Source organism: Myotis davidii, unplaced genomic scaffold (genome assembly GCF_000327345.1).
Source record: "Myotis davidii unplaced genomic scaffold, ASM32734v1 scaffold265, whole genome shotgun sequence".
NCBI lineage: Eukaryota > Metazoa > Chordata > Mammalia > Chiroptera > Vespertilionidae > Myotis > Myotis davidii.
In genome coordinates this window covers 1854665-1867908 of record NW_006296627.1, presented here as the reverse complement: position 1 = coordinate 1867908, position 13244 = coordinate 1854665, and the positions used below count along the sequence as shown (strand labels likewise).

General features: G+C 37.7%; 1 protein-coding gene across 5 annotated transcripts in view; it reads right to left on the bottom strand.

Moving 5' to 3' along the window:
• The window catches only part of HSD17B12 (hydroxysteroid (17-beta) dehydrogenase 12), a 134320-nt gene that overhangs the window by 79870 nt on the left and 41206 nt on the right, over positions 1 to 13244 (bottom strand). For all 5 annotated transcript variants that reach the window (XM_015569495.1, XM_015569494.1, XM_006772241.2 and 2 more), the window contains 2 exons: positions 8155 to 8201; positions 2648 to 2723 (listed from right to left, as the gene is read on the bottom strand). In XM_015569495.1, coding sequence (XP_015424981.1) covers positions 2648 to 2723; positions 8155 to 8201 — 123 coding nt within the window. The remainder of the gene's footprint in view (positions 1 to 2647; positions 2724 to 8154; positions 8202 to 13244) is intronic.

The following is a 13244-nucleotide window of genomic DNA, read 5'->3' as shown; positions in this document are numbered from 1 at the left end:
ATCATGTCTTCCATTAAATTTTTATTATTCCCAGAAAAAAATGTTTTTCAAATTTTTCAACAAGGAAAAAAAACAAAACATTTCCTTATAATAAAAGTCAATTCAGTACCAGCACCATCTGTTCCATCATGAATGTTTGAACAGGATCTAGTCTTACTCCAATCATATTTCTGTCCACAGTCACACGTCACCTCAGATCATAAATTAACCAAATTCTCAAATATCATTAAAGTAGATCTTCTGACTCATTAAGCAATTTTTATACAGGCTGTAGCACTTCCTTGAAAGAGTATCATGAGGTGGCTTTTCTTGTTCCTGTATCAATCATTCATATCAGAGCATTTAAAAATATAACATTCCATTTGATCAAAAGTTTCTCTTTTCTGCATATGAACTTTTACTTTTTAGCAATTAAGAAAGAAACAGTGCTGCCATAACCGGTTTGGCTCAGTGGATAGAGCGTCGGCCTGCAGACTTATATATTTAAAAAAAAAAAAAGAAAAAGAAAAGAAAGAAACAGTGCTAAGCCCTGGCTGAGTGGCTCAGTTGGTTGGAGCATTGTCCTTACACCAAAATGTTGCAGGTTTGATTCTCGATCAGGGCACATACCTAGGTTGTGAGTTCGATCCCCTGTCAGGTTGTGTACAGGAAGCAACTGACCATTATCTCTCTCTCTCTCTCTCTCTCTCTCTCTCTCTCTCTCTCATCAATAAGCATACATCCTCGAGTTAGGATTAAAAAAAAAAACAGTACTAAGATCCAAGCAGTATGCAAAGATCAGCTACTATTTAAGTAACTACACCTCAGGCTCATTAGTGTCACAGCTTCATTCAAATTCACACCTCAGCAAAATTGCAAAATACTCTGTGTCTTGGACTTTCAGGGTGGCATTTACATAGTTGAAACCTTGAAAGTTAAAATCCTTAAATGCCAAGGACTTCTCGTGTATCTATATACCACATGCTTACCTTTGTAAGATTTGTGCTCTCAGGGGTCAAAAAAAATTTAACACACGTAATATTAGGAATCTATAAAGATCATTTTTCACCTAAAAAATTAAATGCATCTATGTGTAACCTGTCCAGTAGAACGAGACATGGTCTGGAAAGAAATAATAACAAAAATATATACCTCACAAGGATGCATGAAGGATCAAAGGGGATAATACATGTGCGGTAAAATAATAAAGCACTATATAAATGTTAGTAGTAGGTGGTAATGTTAATAAAAGCACAATACAATGTACACCTTAAACTTAGTACATAAATTTATATGTCAATTATGTCTCAATAAAAGGTGCGAAAAAATAATAATAAAATACAGTAACAATCCCCTCTTCTCAAAGAATTGGGGCAGTTTGTTAGTTGGCTACTTAAATAAGTCAGTTAAAGCAAGGAATCCTATACAATGATAAATACACATTGTAACCATTTTATTTTAATTTAAGTAGTATCATTCACCAATCCTCTATGTGGGGCCAAGGCCTTTATCTTTGAGTTTAGATCTGGTGAGTGGAATTCCAGTCTTTCTTGCATAAACCACACCCATAATGCAGCATTCATATATGGCAGTTCCAGTTGTTTTAGAATGCAACAAAAGCTTCAACACAATGAAATAATCCGAGAGTAAATTTCTTCTTTCTTTTTATAATTTTTCCAATATTTCACAGTTGTCTTATTAGCCCCTAATTTCTGAAAAAACTCCCTTTTCTCACTTTTTTCAGAGCATTCAACTTAGTTTTTATAGAAATAACTTCCCTTTTTACACCAAGATTGCATCAGTTTACAGAATATTTATAAGAAATGCATAAATGAATTTGGGAACCAACACAACTGACTCTTAATAAGTAAATAATGTGACTTGTGGGCATAAAAGGTGTAAAAGTGCACAAGCATCTGCCCCGGAGGGGTAGCTTAGTTAGTTAGAGCATCGTCCCGATAAACCACGGTTTCGGGTTCAGTGCCCAGTCAGGGCGCATACAATAATCAGCCAGTGAATGCATGGATAGGTGGAACAAAATATGAATGTTTCTCTCTGTCTATCTGTCTGTCTCTCTGTCACCCCCCTCCCCCCACGCCCTCTAATCAATAAAGAAAGGAAAAAGTGCACAAGCATCATACTAGAAGTCTACCAGCCATAGGCCCCATACTGGGAACATCAGTAACTTTTACCAAGGATATGGACAGCACTGATTTATCCATCTAGCTGGTTAATTAGATATCAGTTTAAAAAGTCTTCGCATATGTAGTTTGGTCTCAAGCACAGCTGACAAAGAAGAAAGTTCAAAAGTTTCCCCATCACACACACACACACACACACACACACACACTATACTTTGTATTTTTCTTCAATCATATATAATACATATTTTAGAGACAATAAAGTCAATAAGTAAAAAAACACACAAGAATACTAAAATGAAGCAACAAAAAATATATAAGTAGAGCATGATAAAATAATCAGAGAATTTGACTCCTGACAAACTAAATGAGTCAGCAGAAGACATTTTAAGCAAATTATAGTGGCCCTATATTAATTTGAAAAAATTGATGATCCACTTTAAAAACAGCCTGGTAACAGAATGAGAAAGAAGCTTTTGTATTTATTTTCTAATCATGAGGGCGGGGAGGGTGATGTGAGAACTTACTTATTTCACGGGAAACCTCATTCAGTTTATCCTGGGACCTGCTGATAAGGACAACCTTCATTCCACACTTTGCCAACTGAAATAGCAAAGAGACACAAACAGTTGAGTCATACCTGTGCATTTTATTGAAAACAGACATTAGATATATTCTCATTTTAAGAAAACCTGACCATACGATAATCCAAATTAAAAAACAAGCGAACAGCCCTAGCTGGTTTGGCTCAATGGACAGAGCATCGGACTGCAGACTGAAGGTCCCAGGTTCAATTCCGGTCAAGGGCACATGCCCAGGTTGTGGGCTCGATCCCCAGTTGGGGGCATGCAGGAGGCAGCTGATTAATGATTCTCTGTCATCACTGATGTTTCTATCTCTCTTTCCTTCTCTCTTCCTCTCTCAAGTCAATAAAAATACTAGTACATTAAAAACAACAACATACAAGCCAACAGATAAATTCCAGTGTAATAAATGGGCAATCCAAAATAAAGACTTTACAGGACTCCCCAAAGGATTATCTTTCTAAATCAAGCTAGTATACAAATGTAAAAAGGTTTTAGAAGGAAGACTGTTACTTTTCATTATGTACCCAGCTGTACTGTTTGAATTCTTGAAATCATAATATACACAAAACTTTTTAGTGAACTATTCCACACAGCATATAAATGAGCCATAAATTAGCTGCTATGCACTATTAGTGATTTACTAAACTAATATTCCAGTCTTAAATTCTAAAGTTGGTTTTTATTAAATAATAAGTGATATTGCAAATGAGGAGATATAGAACATTTTTTAATAAAAATAACAAAGGTTGGTAATAATTTATTAAATTATTGTGCTGCAAAACCACTAAAGAAACCATGAGTCCAAACTGGTATGTGGTTTTCTCTTTTTCAATTAACAGGGGAGGGAGGATAAGGAAAAGCTTTTATTTATAGAAAAATAGCATCTACTAAGTACAGAAGGAAAGATATCATTAGAAAAGTCGCAATTTTTAAACCACCATGGTAATAACTAATTTAGGCAAAAATTTTCAATGGATGTTAAAATCACTGGGTGAAAATCGTTGCTGGGAAATGGGATATTCACACAGTCTCACAGCACCACCCCACATACTACTTACTAATTACAAAGGGGAAAGGCGCCTTTATAATGGAGAATTATGGTGGGCAGCATTTTCATAAATGACTTCTCTTTTTTATAATTTTTATTTATTGACTTTAGAGAGAGAGGGGAAGAGAGAAAGAGAAAGTGAAAGATAAATTTTTGTTGTTCCACTTGTTTATGCATTCATTGGTTGATTCTTGTATGTGCCCTGACTGGGGATCAAACCCCATAACCTTGGCATAGGGGACCGATGTTCAAACCAACTGAGCTACCTGGTCAGGGCCAAATCATTTGTCTTAAGGTAATTGATAATAAAACAAGAAGACTTCTTGTGCCTCCTGATAAGATAAAGTCAGGATACAATAGCACTTTGTGTAGCAATCATGCTAAAAAATGTTTAATTAGAATCTAATCACGGGAAAACAATCAGACAAATTCAAATTGAAAAACTTTTATAAAACTGGCCTGAATTTTTCAAAAATGCCAGTTACAAAAAAAAGGGGGAGAGGGGTGTCTACGAAACTCTTCCAATCAAGAGACATGACACCTAAATGCAATGCATAATTCTTAACTAGATGTGAAACCACAAATAAAAGAGCTACAAGGAAAGTTTCTGGGGCAATTGGGAAATTTGCATGTAGGCTATATGTTATATAGAAATACTAGAGGCCTGGTGCATGACATTCGTGCCTGGGTAGGTGTGCCCTCTCGCGTTCCGGGACCCCTCGCTCCTTACTGCCTGCTCGTTTGATGCTCCTTAGCACTGCTGCGGAGGTGGGAGAGGCTCTGCCACCGCCATTGCGCTCGCCAGCCATGAACCCGGCTTCTGGCTAAGTGGCGCTCCCCCTGTGGGAGTGCACTGACCACCAGGGGGCAGATCCTGCATTGAGCATCTACTCCCTGGTGGTCAGTGTGCATCATAGCAACCAGTCATTCTGCTGCTCAGTCAATTTGCATATTAGGCTTTTATTATATAGGATTATATCAAGTTAAACTTTGTGTGACCACTCAATTGTTGGTTATAAGGGTGAACATTTTAAGATTCAAGGTGAAATACCTAAGGGTAAATTATTATGATGCCTATAACTCCATCTAAATTATAATTATAATAAAATTAAATGTGGCAAATGTTAATAATTGGGGAATCCCAGTGAAGGATATATAAGTGTTCATTATATTCTTCTTGGAACTTTTCTGTAGTTTTGCTATTCAAAATAAACTAGAAAAACAAAAGAGCCCTGGCTGGTTTTGCTCAGTGAACACAGCGTCGGCCTGCGAACTGAAGGGTCCCAGGGTCGATTCCCATCAAGGGCACATGCCCGGGTTGTGGGCTCAATCCCCAATGGGGGATTTGTAGGAGGCAGCCGATCCATGATTCTCTCTCATCATGGATGTTTCTATCTCTCTCTCCCTCTTCCCTCCTCTCTAAAATCAATAAAAATATATTTTAAAAAAGAAAGAAAAGAAAAACAAAAGAGGATTTTTTAAACAAGGAAGAAGAACCTTTGGGTGTGACAAATGAGAGATTCAGTGGATCCGCCAGGATCTTCATCTCAACTGGGCAGTGTCATAGACTGTGGGTGCCTTCTTGGAACTGGAAGGCAGGGAAGCTTCCCTGGAGAGTACTGCCAAGGTTCCTGCTTTGTATGATGGCCTTCAAACTAATGATTTCCTATCCTTTCATTACATTCCAGAGAATCTGAACATTTTGCCTGTGTCTGCCAATATCTTTCTGTCCATCAAAGTCCTTCTCATGAAAATGATACCATAAATTAGCATGGAAATATAACCGATATAATAATATATCCACCTTTTGGAAAATAATTCAAAACTGAGGACTATCCAATTACTCAAAAAAAAAAAAGCACTGTCTTACATAATATATTCCATATAACATACAAACCGTAAACTCCAAATGAATTAAAGACTTAAATTTAAGACTCGAAACCATAACACTCCTAAAAGACATAGGCAGTAAATTCTCTGATAATTCTCTTAGTAATATTTTTTCTGAAATATCTCCTCAGACAAGAGAAACAAAAGAAAAAAATAAACAAATGGGGCTACATCAAACTAAAAAGCTTTTACACAACAAAGAAAATCACAACAAAGGAAATCATCAATAAAACAAAAAGACAACATACTGAATGAAAGAACATATCCCCAATGGTGCGTCTAAGGGGTTAATATCCAAAATTTGTATAGAACTCATATAACTCAATACCAAAATAAACAGTCTAATTAAAAAATGGACAGAGGACCTGAATAGACACTTCTCCAAAGAGGACATACAAATGGCATATTGACACAAAAAGATGCTCAATATTACTAATCATCAGAGAAATGCAAATTAAAACCACAATGAGATATCATCTCACACCTGTCAGAATGGCTATCATCATTAAATCAACAACCAACAAGTGTTGGCAAGATGTGAGAAAAGAACACTCTGGTGAACTGTTGGTGGTATTGTAGATTGGTGCAGCCACTATGGAAAACAGAATGGAAATTCCACAAATAATCCTATATAATAAAAGCACAGTATGCAAATTGTCTCCTCGACTGGGAGTTGTCCAGAGTTCAACCAGGGCGGAGGGGCTGGCAGGGGGAAGGGAGTGAGTACCCAGCTGGCGGCTGGCAGTTGCTAGGGACCCTACCAGTGCATGAATTTCGTGCACTGGGCCTCTAGCTAAAAACAGAACTATACCCAGTAATTCCACTTCTGGGTATATATCTGAGGAAATCTAAAACACTAATTCAAAAAGATATATGTATCCCATGTTCATTATGGTGTAATATTTACAACCAGAGGCCCGGTGCACAAAAATCTGTGCACTCGGGGGGGTCCCCCAGCCCAGCCTGTGCCCTCTTGCAGTCTGGGACCTCTCAGGGGATGTCCACTTGCCAGCGGGGAGCAGGCCTAAACTGCAGTCGGACATCCTTAGCGCTGCTGAGGAGGCAGGAGAGACTCCCACCACCACCGCTGTACTGGCTGAAGCTCCCAATCTATCCTTTTTTTAAAAAATTCTGGGATTTATTTACCTTCTATGGCTGTCATTGGAGCTGAGAGCTGGCTTTAGCTCTAGGCGGGCTCCAGCTCTGAGGCCTCGGCTGCTAAAAGCAGGTATCTGGGTTTGTTTGGCTTCTATAATTGAAACACTGTTGCGGTCCTGCTGGCTGAGGTCCGGTTGGCTGAAAGCAGGTATCTAGGTTTGTTTAGCTTCTATAATTGCAACATTGTTTCTTAGAGTGCAGCTCAGAGCCCAGCAACAGCAGGTGGGGAACCTTGGCTTCCTCCATCACTGGAGCAAGCAAGCTTCCTGTTCGCTTCAGCTACCTGGCTGTCGGCCGCCATCTTGGTTGGCAGTTAATTTGCATATAGCCCTGATTAGCCAATGGGAAGCGTGTCAGAGGTATGGTTAATTACCATGTTTGTCTATTATTAGATAGGATAGCCAAGATATGGAAGCAATCAAAGTGCCCATCAATACATGAGTGGATAAAAAAAGATGTGGTAATATATACAATGGAATATTACTCAGGCATCAAAAAGAAACAAAATCTTATCATTTGTGACAACATGGATGGACCTAGAGGGCATTATACTAAGTGAAATAAGTTAGACAGAGAAAAGCAAATACCATATGATTTCACTTATAGGTAAAATCTAAAAAACAAAAGAAACAAACAAAACAGAAACAAACTCATAGATACAGAGAACAAACTGAGGGTTGCCAGACAGGAGGGGGCTGGGGGATCTGGGTGAAAAAGGTAAAAGGATTAAGAAGTACAAATGGGCCGAAACCGGTTTGGCTCAGTGAATAGAGCGTCGGCCTGCGGACTGAAGGGTCCCAGGTTCGATTCCGGTCAGGGGCATGTGCCTGGGTTGCGGGCACATCCCCAGTGGGAGATGTGCAGGAGGCAGCTGATCGATATCTCTCTCTCATCGATGTTTCTGACTCTCTATCTCTCTCCCTTCCTCTCTGTAAAAAATCAATAAAATATATTTAAAAAAAGAAAAAAAAAAGAAGTACAAATGGGTAATTACAAAACAGTCACTAGGATGTAAAATACAGCACAGGAAATATAGTTAATAATATTGTAGTAACTCTGTATGGTGCCAGGTAGGTACTGAAATTATCAGAGGAATAACTTCGTGAATTGTGTAATTGTGTAACCATTATGTTGCACACCTAAAACTAATATAAAATAGCTTTAAATGTCAATTGTAATTACAAAAATAAAATTTAAGTAAATAAATATAAACCAAAAACTGTTCATATTTACACAATATAAAGTTACACTAAATTTTTCACAATTCCAACTTATTATGATAAAAAGTTTTATATGAATTTTGTTTTTGTATTTTTTAATACCAAAAAGAAAGGTCTTGAAAATTACCTACCTCTTCTGCATATGATTTTCCAATTCCATCAGTACTACCTGTGATAACTGAGAAAAGAGAAAAAGTAACAGTTTAGTTTAAGAATTATAATTAAGAACTGATCATACATAGCGAGGACCCACCAATTAGACACAAGATGACCTGTGTAATACTTTGATATAAATTTGAACCACCTGGAGCAATACCAGCAGTTCAAATTTAGCTCTGAAAACCCACCATAATGACTAATATTAAAAAGACTGCAGCCCTAACTGGTTTGGCTCAGTGGATAGAGTGTCGACCTGTAGACTGAAGGGTCCTGGGTTCATTTCATTTTTCTTACTACTGACCACACATAATCAGACATATAAAAATTCTAGTCTTCTTTAAACTGGTTGAAAAATAAACTTCCATATTGCTAAAGTCACTTTTATAGGTCCAGAAAAGCAAGAATAAGCTGTCAGTAAAGTAAGTTATTAAAAGAAAATATTTAGTATTCACATCATTACAGGAATATTTACTCAAGGTAATTCACTGATATCCAATTAATTCTCACAATAGCTATCACCCCAATCTAAGCTATCACCCCAACACACAAGGACTTGTGCAGTGAGTCTTTCAGTGCTTTCTCATTCAGTTCATGCTATACAATTAAGAATTCACTTTCTGAAACACCACTTTTATGATCTCGTTCTCCTATCAAGAAGTGACAATGTTTCCCTATTGCCAATTATTAAAACTTCTTGCCATTCACTTCTCTCCACAACTACTACATGCGGCTACCATCATTCATCTCCGACAAAAACTACTGCAGCCACTTTCTATTTCACCTGCTCCCATTCTCCAACTCATTCTCCACATTGCAACCAAAGTGGTCACTCTAAAGGGCAAATCTGATCACTTCCCTGCCTAAAACTTGTCAGTGGCTTCCCACTGCCCTAATTCTTTACAAGGTCTTCCAAACACCATCATTTTCCTCTTACCACTGACTGCCTGTCATACTGAAATTTTTTCAGTTCCTCCAAGGTAATATGCTCTTTCTTTACAAATGCTGTTCCTGCTCCTCCCAATTTCACTCCAACCAGTGTCTCTTTCCCATCCTTGAGGTTTTTGGTTGAATTTTTCCTCTCCCACCATTCTTTCCTTAACCTCTAGGGTCCTCAAACTACGGCCCGCGGGCCACATACAAATACAAATATTGTATTTGTTCCCGTTTTGTTTTTTTACTTCAAAATAAGATATGTGCAGTGTGCATAGGAATTTGTTCATAGGTTTTTTTTAAACTATAGTCCGGCCCTCCAACGGTCTGAGGGACAGTGAACTGGCCCCCTGTTTAAAAAGTTTGAGGACTCCTGCTCTAGACTAACAGGATCTAAAAACTCTCTGTCCCCACTGTACTCTGTATTCCCTCTTACTAGCATTCATCATATAGGTTGCCATAAGGGTCTGAGTGACCACTGTTGACCTTACAAATAAAAAAATTAAAAAGTTATTTTTACCAGCAAAGATGGGCTTATTCATGAATAGCAGAGAAGTACAGCAAAAACTACAGGCAAATCCAACAAACAAAGGAGAGAGAGGAAAGTTACTTTATAGAGAAAAAGGAGGAAGTTAAGAGGGGGTGTTTTGAAGGAAAAGTCCATGAAGGAAAATGAGAGCTCAATGTGGTGATGGCTTCCCATTAGCTGAGCTTGTTGCTAGGCAAGGAGAAAATCTTCCTTCCAACCACTGTGGTAATAAAGTAGAGACACATCTTCTTGGAAATACAAAGTATATCTCTTCCCCTGTGATTATCGCTTCTTCCTGTGGAGGTAACTGAGGTGGAGTGGTAAGGCCTGACAGCTCCTCCTTCAGGCCTCCTTACTACATTTAAAATGAGATTTCCTTTATTCATTTTACACCACAATCTAACTGCGAGCATAGTGAATGGCAAAAGCAGGTGATTAATGAGGATTTGCTGGATGAATGAATGACTGAATGAATGAGACTATGACTAGAAACTAGCCTCTGCTTTATCCACTCTTTTATTTTAAACAAATAATGCCCGGTCACCTACTGTACACAACCTAATATGCTCTTCAACCCCTCTCAACATCAAGAATCTGTGATCTAAAAATTTTTTTAAATGTAACAGAGAAAAGTTTCACTTTATGGTAAATATGTAGGTATACATTTTAAAAGAATTCTAATGCTATCCTTGAAAGGAGATGATTTTCAATGTTAGAGAGACTCATAATGTACCAGGGTGGATATGAAGTGAGTAAATCCAAAGCAGGATTAGGGGAAGGGAGGATGAACCATTTTGGTTTACCAAAGCATGCCAAATTAACAAAGTAGGACAATTCACTGTTCTTGTCATTCAGATTTGCTTCTTCAATGAACACCGGGTTGTTTTCATTTTGCTATGAAGTAAGTGAATAAGTTAAGGTACTTTTCAACAATACATAGAAAAAAAGTTACAGGTATCACCCATAACCAATAGCCTCAGGTATTACCCACAATCCTATGGGGTGTGGAAGTACATATGATGGCCAGGGGCAGGCTTGAGGTAGGGGGGGTGGGGAGAAAGGGAGAGAGGAAATAAAAAAGGCTATGTCTCCTATATAAATACAACACCAGAACCAAAATTTGCAAGCCTTTGAGAAGATGGAAACTGACAAATATAAAGAATATCCCAACTAGGCATCCAAAAGTATCTAGCTTGTTACAGATTATATAAAATACTGGCAACTGACCAGGGCTCAGCTTCCAGATTTTATACAGTCAACAATACTTTAGTTTGTGTAGGTTAAAATTATTCTACTTTTTGTCCTCAATTTGCGAGGAACAGATATTTTTAGTAAGCACCAAATCAACTTATCAAAATTAAACATCAAAAATAGACTAGAATAGAGGAGCTCTGGAAGCAAACATGCTATTTTTAGCTCTTCTGTCTATTCGCTGCCACTGCCTACCAAATTCTGACTGCAGAGCCCATGCATAAGAGCTTAGTTATTCCAGGCAGGTTCCTCCTCGTGACCCTTTTTTTCTCCCCGAACACCTGGATGCAGAAAACACTCGATTGATTAAAGATTAATACTGCCGCAAACCATGACAGCTGCCTTTCCTCTGAGTGCTTTTGGGGGTGGGGAGAATAGAAAATGACAGAGAGCTTGCATCAGTATTCCACTTGGGGATCTATTACATGGAAAGAAAATTGCTATTTCAATTCCCTTTTGTTGCTAAAAATAGCAGTCTCGATTGATTCAAGCAAAGGGGGAACCGGCTGAGCAGTGCTGAATTTAGAAACCACTGAAGTCCCAAGAGCAAATGCTAACGTAGTCTAACACATGCCAGCTCATATCTAACAAAGAACAAAGGGAAGCATGCAGGCTGCAAGTTAATAAAACAGCAGCAACTTCCTGCATTTTTATTAAAGGTAATCAGTGAAAATGATGCAAAATAAGAAAAGACTATTGTAACTTGTTCTTCTAATAATATTTTAATTTTAAAAAATTTACAGGAAAAATAATAGATTATGCATAAAACCAGATATTGTGGGCATTTCCCGCAACATCATAGTTTGGGAAAGTTACACATTTTTTTCAAGCACAGTATGTTACTAAAGAAAGAAAATGCCCATGCTGTCCCAGGAGAGAGGCTCCTCCCACACAGTCCTCTCTAGTTCCCTAATGACCACCCTCTTCAGCCTTCCCTCCTCCTCTCTTGACCTAACCAAATACTGCAGATAGTTATAGCATGCCACTTAAAAACCTAACAAACCAAGAAGCAAAACAAAACACATTCAAAAACAACCCATCGGTTCAGAAGAGGGAGAAGGAAGAAGCTCTGAAAAGCAGGATCTGCTGAAGGCAGCTGATCCCCTGGGCTGACTTCCAGGCAAGGACTTGTAATGCCTTCTGGTGGCACTAAAACCCCAAAATACCTTCTGCCTGAATTTTTCACTTTACTTGGTTAACTGACAACCTTTCCAGATAATGATTCATTTCACTTAATTCCATATCCTCTTTAAAAATGCAAACGCCTGTGTAAGAATTAAAAAGCTATCAATCCTGTGCCTCGATATGATTTAGAGAGGATTCAAATGCTCTGTGGCTTTTTCTAGGGATACCCAAAATGTGACATGGAAGCGGCTTCATGAGAGTAGGGATTCTGACTGGGGGGAAAAAGAAGTTACTACTTCTGGACCACAAGCCTAGTAAAACCATAATGGAAAGATGTTAGGCTTTTGCTAATTTAATACAAAGAGAATATATGAAGTGGTTAAGAATATGGGCCCTAAAATGAGACCAGCAAGGTTCAAGTCTAAATTCAAATGCCAATTCTACCATCTATCATAAGCTAGTTAACCTCATTTGTCTGTTTCTTTATTTGTAAAATGAAGACAATATTATCTGTCCCATAGAGTCATTGAAAAGATTCAATTAAAAATGTTAATAACGGTACCCGCCTACAGGGTTGTTTGAGAATTACATGGTACAATGTATATAATGTACTTAACATGGGACTTGGCACATAGTAAATGCTCAATAAATGTTAGCAATAGCCAAAGTAGAAAGGAAAATTTTAAAGTGACTAAGGTTAGATACGATACCAAAACTACAAGCAACAAAAGAAAAAGTAAGTTGGACTTCATCAAAACTAAATGTTGGGGTGGGTTTTTTTTGTACATCAAAGGACAATATCAAGAAAGTAAAAATAAATCCCAAAGAATGGGAGAAAATATTTGAAAACCATCTATCTAATAAGGGTCTGGTATCCAGAATATATAAAGAACTCCTACAACTCATCAACAAAAAGATAATCCATGATTAAAATGGGCAAAGGATTTGCACAAATATTCATCTAATGAAGATATACAAATGGCGAACAGGCACATGATAAAATGTTCAACATCACTTAAGAAAATGAAAACTAAAACTACAATGGCAAACTAGTTTGGCCATATTTTTTTAAAATGACAATGGAAAATTAAGTGTTAGTGAAAATGTGGAGAAATTGGAGCCTTCATATATTGCTGGTGGGAATTTAAACTGGTGAAGCCATGGGACATTTTCAAAAATAGACCACATATTGGGTCACAAGCAAAGCCTCCCCAAATTCAAAAAGAC